The 8,060-nt window shown below is 38.5% G+C and overlaps 1 protein-coding gene across 2 annotated transcripts; it reads right to left on the reverse strand.

Moving 5' to 3' along the window:
* Positions 1 to 1,306: 1,306 nt before the first annotated feature.
* On the reverse strand, positions 1,307 to 5,313 carry LOC111793937 (uncharacterized). 2 transcript variants are annotated; one of them, XM_023676020.2, is made up of 6 exons: positions 5,012 to 5,313; positions 3,255 to 3,529; positions 3,023 to 3,129; positions 2,804 to 2,936; positions 2,504 to 2,698; positions 1,307 to 1,937 (listed from the first exon to the last, which is right to left on the reverse strand). In XM_023676020.2, the coding sequence occupies exons 2-6, from the start codon at positions 3,525 to 3,527 to the stop codon at positions 1,656 to 1,658; spliced, it is 990 nt and encodes a 329-aa protein (XP_023531788.2). In that variant the 5' UTR covers positions 3,528 to 3,529; positions 5,012 to 5,313; the 3' UTR covers positions 1,307 to 1,655. The 2 variants fall into 2 exon arrangements, with proteins under 2 accessions (XP_023531788.2, XP_023531787.2); XM_023676019.2 differs by having other exon boundaries at positions 3,255 to 3,586.
* Positions 5,314 to 8,060: the final 2,747 nt, after the last annotated feature.

An 8,060-nucleotide genomic window follows, 5' to 3' on the forward strand; every position in this document is an offset into this window, starting at 1 on the left:
ACGTTTGTTTCATGAATGGGATATTTTTTTTAAATATAATATACCATTTTTTATTTTTTAAGTAGGTAAATTTTTTGGGTTGGGTTGGTTTGATTTGTTCTATGTCATTTATTTAAATTTTTGCTTTTAATAAACCAACACGAAAGATGAGAGAGGCATGCAAAGAAGTAACACAACTCGAAAATAGAGGGTTGGGTTGGGATGGGTTGTGAAAATTTTCGGGTCGGATAAAAGAGAATCCTTCAACCCAACCCAACTCGGACCGGACCATGTACACCCCTAACAAAAGAACTCCACAACAAATGGCGGCCCATCTGGGTTCTTCAACTCCATCACACTAAAACCAGGTGATTTTGTGGTGAAGAACTATTGATGTGGGCTTTGATGCCAAGTTCCAGTTTGAATATGCTTTCTTCTACTTATAACTGTCCAAACACTTACAGAAGGCGAAGCCTTTGCTCTTCGAGCCGAGGACGACCTCATGTTCGTTGCTGAGCAATTCAAACGCCTGCATAGCAACAGCTTCGACATACCTCTAGCTTGATTCTAGTAGCTTGGAGGAGCCTTAAGAAAAGATTGGTAAAGACATCAGCGTTGAGAGAGAGCTTATGCTACATAGATTCGATAGAACAAGATAGTGAATACGACACCGATGACGATATGTCTTCTGCAGACTATATGAACAAAAGTTAAACACGCATTGAACCATACACACCTTGAAAACTAGCTTGCCATCTTTATACCAAAGATGATGTATAGATGAAAACTATCTGGTGACTAGGCTCTGTTACAAATGGTATCAGAGCCTAGTCACCAGATATTGTCCTCTTTGGGCTTTTCCGGTCTGGTGATTAGGCTTTGTTACAAATTGTATCAAAGTCTAGTCACCAGATATTGTCCTCCTTGGACTTTCCCTTCCGGACTTTCCCTCAAGGTTTTAAAACACGTCTAGTAGGGAGAGGTTTCCACACCCTTATAAGCAATGTTTCGATCCCCTCTCCAACTAATGTAGGATCTCACGATCCACCCTCCTTGGGGACTTAGCGTCCTTACTGGCACACCGTGCGGTGACGGGCTCTGACACCATTTGTAACAGCCCAACAAGCCTACCGCTAGCAGATATTGTCCTCTATGAGCTTTCCCTTCCGGACTTCCCCTCGAGGTTTTAAAACGTATCCACTAAGAAGAAGTTTCCACACCCTTATAAGGAATGTTTCGTTCCCCTCTCCCACCGACATGGGATCTCACAATAATATACTATGATTACTACAAACGTTTGAATCAAATCAAGCACAAAACAATAAAATGATATCAATATATCCATAGGGAAACAAAATCAACTTGTTCCCTAAACCTCCAATTTTTGTATTTATAATATTCACACCCTCAATATCATAGTTTCAAGTGGATCTCAAAGAATATTGCAATCACTATAAGCTATAGGCAGAAATAGCAAAAACTACACACTTCAACCGTATTTGCAGTACCTCAAAAGATTTCAAAGAATTTACAAAGCAAACCAAAAGAAAGGGAAAGAATAATAGCTATCATGGATATACGCTAGCCGCGCTAAAGCTCCTCACATGGCTAGAGGTTCAAGAACAATGGGGGGGTACATCATATTGAAGTTTCGATATTTTCATCATTACTAAGCTTCAAGAACTCGAGACAATACCTTCCCGAGAGACGTTCTTGACGCGAAGGACAGCTTGTGCACTTAAAGGGGAGAGCTTTGATTGACAAAAGTCTTCCCAAGAGCCTTTCTCTGGATCTTCAGGCGTTGTCGTTGGGAGGTCGGTGAACTTCTCGTACACAGATTGCAGCTCCACGAGGAGGATTCGAGCTGCCTCCCTAGACTCGGGAAGCTGGTCACTGAGCTGGGATGCTGCTGTTTGAATCAATTTGTCGATTCCATATGCTTTTATCCCTTCAACACCCTATCCATAAATATGTGTTATACAAGGGAGCAGAACAGATATGAAAGATTCCAGACATAGGGACAGTGGGAAATCAGACAATGAACAGAACAAGACAGAAAAACATTTAACCGTAAACATACAGCTGAGCAACATAGGAACAAACGTTTGACATATCAAAGGCATATACAATTTGTTTACAATTACAAAACTATGTTCAATTTTAGACATTCTTTTTCCAGATATCCAAGATCAGGGCTTGAGAGATCTTGGGAGGAGATGTTGTTTCGCACAACAATGCGAACACTCAATTTAGATGAACACAAAGAACAGAAATATTGGCTAAAGTTTTATATTGACGGGCGAGAATATAGAAAAATACCGAAAGTATATTTTCAAAGCACGGTATATATATGGTTCAATTTACTATATATAGTTTTACCATATATAACCATCTACTATATATATATATATATAACTATCTACAACAGATGTGTTCTCCGGGGATAAGAGCCAAAACTTCATGAACATAGAAACATGACGAACAAACAAGGTTCATGCTACGAATGAAGAAGCAAAATCCTCACCAGTCGTGGAACACTTCGACAAAAGCACATTGAAGCCTTGGCTCGAATTCTCGGGTTTCTATTCTTAAGATATGGTTCCAACTTTGGTAACAACAATGCAGGGGAAAACGAAGAAGTCATTGCTACCAGAGCTTTCTCGGCCGCTTCACACACAAAACGTTTGTCTTGAGAAGACTTCAGAAGAAGCTGCAACAACTGCACTCCATTGAAGAAGTCATTCATAGCTCAGAAAAGAGATCTTCATTGAAGAAAAATGTAAGATAAAGAAGTTAAAACTCAAACAGTGCAAGTTACAGTTACCATGGGATCTAATGATTCAATCACTTCGTCATTATAAGCAATGAAAATGTCTGCAGATGTCATAAGGGCAGTTTTGCAGACAGCACTTCTAGGATTTTTCATTGATTTCACCAAAAGTGAGATCACGTCTCCCCTGCCACAAGAAAGTATAAGAAATATTGCAATGAATCGAGTAAAAAAAGAAAAACCAAATGAATCGAGTCACTATTGACGACTTACAGCATATCGAGCATGTCTTCCCTGTGATATATTGCTAGTCTTCTTGTATTATTCAATGCTTCACAAACCGAAACCCAATCTTTTGAGCCTAATCCAGCTAAGAGTGTCTGTAGTTTCAAAACGAGTAAAGATGTAGTCCAGGTTAGGTATATAACGAATCCGAGCATGAATCATCAATGATGATCGACCCAACAACTAAATTTCAGCTAAACAAATCTAGTAATGTTAACACCTTAAGGCTTGACGAAACATCTTCTAAATCGGTCAAATTCTCAGATTCGATATATTCTACTTCCGAACTACCAACCTCGGCAACAGGGTTGCTACTTTCACCATTTACTAGAGGCCTGATAGAAGCAGAGCTTTTACTTTTCAGTTCTTCAATGTTCCCATTGGCAGTCTTTATACCTGTTCCTTGTTTACTAAGATCCTCTTTACAAGAGCTTTGGTTGTTCCCTTCCAGTCCAGGCATTGAGTTAAGGACCTTAAGAGCTTCCTCTGACATGGCTGTTGCGATATACGACGCAGAGGGGAAATCTTTTAGAGTACGAAAAACATCAGAAGCTACATATCGAAAAGTAATTAGATTCAATGATATGTTCACTACCTTAGGAAATAAGTAAACTGTATGAAATTTACGTTTATAAAAAGACCAGATAACGAGCGATTTCATATTCTTTTCGTTACTTTTTCTCTTTCGGATAAGAATATGTGTAGCTATTTCCACTTATATCTTCAAATTGATGCAATCTAAAAGAACATGTCGTACTTATAAACGTTTCCATGTTCGACAGAAGTAGAGGCTAAAAAGTTTCAACCCAGATAACAGAATCAAATCCTTGGAAGATCAAACAGGGAACTCTCTCTAGTGCACCCACATATGCAACTCGAATATGAAGCTCATAGCTTAAATCTAGGAAAAAATCTGTGAGATCCCACATCGATTGGAGAGAGGAACGAAGCATTTCTTATAAGGGTGTGGAAACATCTCTCTGTCAGACGTGTTTTAAAACTTTGAGAGGATGCACAGAAGAGAAAGCCCATAAGAGGACAATATTTGCTAGCAGTGAAATTGGGTTGTTATAAATCATACTCCACTCAATCACTTGATCAACCATCAAAATCATTCTAACATAGCAACTCCTAAACGAAATCGAGAGTGCCCCTGCCCACATCCGGAAGATATCTCTCTTTGCCATCACAATCTCACTCACAACAATCACTATCCCATCTCTATGAGATCTCACATCGGTTGGAGAGGGGAACGAAACATTCCTAATAAGGATGTGGAAATCTCTCTCTAACAAACGCGTTTTAAAAACCTTAAGAGGAAGCCCAAAAGAGAAAGTCTAAGGAGGACAATATCTGCTAACGGTGTGCTTGGGCTGTTACAAATGGTATCAGAGCCAGACACTGAGCGGTGTGCCAGCGAGGACGCTAGGCTCCCAAGGGAGGTGGATTGTGAGATCCCACATCGGTTGGAGAGGGGAACGAAGCATTCCTCGTAAGGGTGTGGAAACCTCTCCCTAGCTGACCCATTTTAAAAATCTCGGAAAGCACAAAGAGGAAAATATCGACTAACAGTTGGGCTGTTGCAATCTCATTCATCAAAATCCACACAGATGCAAAACCAAACAACTGCAGCAATCGCCAGTGATCATAAACCAAAGTTGAAGTATGAACAAACCATAGAGAAAATCAGCAACACATCCAACTAAGATAACAAAACAAAGCTCCAAAATTGGTTACCACAACTAAAAACGAATAAGATCCAGAACCTCAAAATCAAAAACACCCAAAACCCTCAATTATAAACAACAAATTATAAAAAAGGGGCAAGATCTGAACCATGAACAGATCAAAAATCACAACCAAACAGTACCAAGTAAACATTTCAATTCAAATTCACATCAGATTCAAGGCCTCAAACTAGAAATCAAACAGAAACCCAGACGAAAAAAACAAGAAATCAAGTAGTTCGAGAAGTACCCAGAGAAAAATGATAGTAAATACGAAGTGGGTAATGGCGATCAAGAGAGGAAGTTGCTGCAAATGATGCGGCGGAAATGGAAGGAGTTAAGAAAGATCAATAACCGGCGAGAGAGTGTGAGTGACGGGAAATGAGAAGAAGAAGAAGAAGCGGAGGTTTTGGCCGGCAGAGGCAGAGGTAGTGCACGTGATGTGACCCCGCCTTCACCCATGGAAATCAATTTACTGTTTCCTTCCTATATTTGTGGATTCCGATCCTCTCCCTCCATTTCTCCTTATTTTTCTCACTCTACCACTTTTTTTTTTTTTCCTTATCTCGTTTTCCCAACATTTAAATACATTTTAAAAAATGTCTAATCGGTCTCGGACCCAATACCGTTCATGTCTTATTAGTCATAAAATTTAATTTTATATCGGATAAATTTGTGAGTTACAAAAAGTTCGATAAAAAAAAATAGACTGAGTGCGTATACGAGTTGGGTTGAAAAAAATCTTTTAAACAAACTCGAAAATAGGTTGATGACCCGAGCATAGTTCATAACCCAACCTAAAAATAGAGGGTTAGGTTGGTTTTTCGGTTATTTTTTTAAGTTATATTAATAACTAAAGTATCATAAAATTTAAATATTAAACATTTACAAGTCACAATGCATAACTAACATTGATTACAACCGTGTTAAATATTTTTAATTTTTTTAAACAGTAGGGTAGGGTTGAGTTGGGTTGGATCGAAAATTTTCAGGTTGGTTAGGTTGACTCGACCAAATAAATGTCAACCCAACAAACCAAACCTGGAATTTTCGACTTTCCAAAAATTCAATTCAACCAAAACTGGAAAAAAATATATCTAACATAACCGACTTTCAGGTTGGTTGGTCAAGTTATTGGATCATGTGAACGCCTTTCAAAGACCTTTGAGATATTTCGTAAAAAAATTTTAAATACCGCACACATGAGTGAAAAGCGGAGTGTCCTATTTAAATATAAATTTCAATTTTAAAAAAATAAATAAATATCAAAATATTCAAATGAAGCATAGAATAGTTACTCCAATCCGGCACAATTATTCACAAGAAGGTGAATATGATTTATCATAGAACAGTAAAAAATTTCAGTTCTCTCAGAGTACTATTCGTTTAAATAATATTGACATGACAAACACTGAACAGAAGAGAGTATAGTATGTTCGATAAAATTTCTCCAAAATCAAGTCGGGAACCACGGGAATTTCTTGAATTAAAATAAGGCATGAAAATGTAATATCGTAGAATTTGGAGGCCTTGAAAATAAATTATTGTGGTTGAATCTTCGAGATTGGATATGATTCAACAACTCCACGTGCCTTTTATCTTATGTGTATTTTTTTTTAATTTATAATGTATATTTTATTTATTTATAATTCAATTTGTTGTTTTCGTATTTTTGCCCTGTTATGTATAGTCGTTAACTCCACAATTTTAAAACGTGTCTAATATGAAAAGGGTTTAGCTCTATTCCTATCAGATCTAGTCACGGGAAGGTGCGAGGCACTGATCGGAGTAGAGCTAGACTCTCTCCATAGTAGACACATTTTTAAATAGTGATGCTGACGATGATACGTAATGGGCCAAAATAGACAATATCTACCAGCGGTGGGCTTGAGCTGTTATAAATGGTATCAGAGTGCGACATTGAAGGGGTATGCCAACAAGGACGTTGGGCCTCCAGAAAGGGTAGATTGATCCTACATTAGTTAGAGAGGAGATCTTCCCTAGTAAACGCGCTTCAAAACTGTGAGGCTGACGATGATACGTAACAAGTCAAAACATACAATATCTACCCGCGGTGGGTTTGAGCTGTTATAAATGGTATCAGAGTCTGACACTGAGGGGGTATGCCAGCGAGGACGTTGAGCCTCCAAAGAAGGTAGATTGATCCTACATTAGTTAGAGAGGAGATCTTTCCTAGTAAACACGTTTCAAAATTGTGAGACTGATGATGATACGTAATTGGTCAAAATAGACAATATCTACCGGCGGTGAGCTTGAGCTGTTATAAATGGTATCAGAGTTAGACACTGAAGAGGTATGCCAGCGAGGATGTTGAGCCTCCAAAGAGGGTAGATTGATCCTACATTAGTTAGAAAGGAGATCTTCCCTAGTAAACGCGTTTCAAAACTGTGGGGCTGACGATGATACGTAATAGGCCAAAACAGACAATATCTATCATCGGTGGGCTTGAGCTGTTAAATAGTATCAGAGTCCGACATTGAGGGGGTATGCCAGCGAGGATGTTGAGCCTCCAAAGAGGGTAAACTGATCCTACATTAGTTAGAGAGGAGATCTTCCCTAGTAAACGCGTTTCAAAATTGTGAAACTGACGATGATACGTAACGGGCCAAAGCGGACAATATCTACTAGCGGTGGACTTGACGAAGAACGAACAGGCACATTGAATTTGATTGATTGTGTTGGATTTTTGTTGGCCATTCCAAGCTTCATCTCTAATGGACCCATTGCCACAAATGGCCACTCTTTAAGTGTCGGTGCGAGCTGCCCATGTAGCTTATTTATGTTATTAATTAATGTGTATTATATTATATGGTTCTTTTTATTATTATTATTATATGTCTTATGTGCATGTGTTCGTTGTATTAATTTAAATTCATAGATGCCAACGCTATGTTCGTCTTTTTTAAGAATCTTGTCTCTTGGTTCCCTCACAAGGTTTTATTTATTACTTTCTTTAGATTTAATTTTCATATTTTCGATAGTTCTTAAACGACTCGTTTAGGTTATTTTAGTGTTTTCTTTATGATATGTAGCGGGAATGTGATAGAGGACTGGTCGGACGAGTGTCTTTCTCAAGTAACCATGACCCAGTGTGTGAAGTGTCAATGTGAGCTCCCACATCGGTTGGAGATAGAAACGAAACATTCCTTATAAGATTGTGGAAATTTCTTTCTAATAGATGCGGCTAACGACGATACGTAACGGGTCAAAGTGGACCTTATTTGTTAATGGTGGGCTTGAGTTGTTACAGACAATGATGATTTCGGCTCTCTCGTGCA

The sequence above is a fragment of the Cucurbita pepo genome, chromosome 4 (genome assembly GCF_057944985.1).
Source record: "Cucurbita pepo subsp. pepo isolate OVF chromosome 4, ASM5794498v1, whole genome shotgun sequence".
Classification (NCBI taxonomy): Eukaryota; Viridiplantae; Streptophyta; class Magnoliopsida; order Cucurbitales; family Cucurbitaceae; genus Cucurbita; species Cucurbita pepo.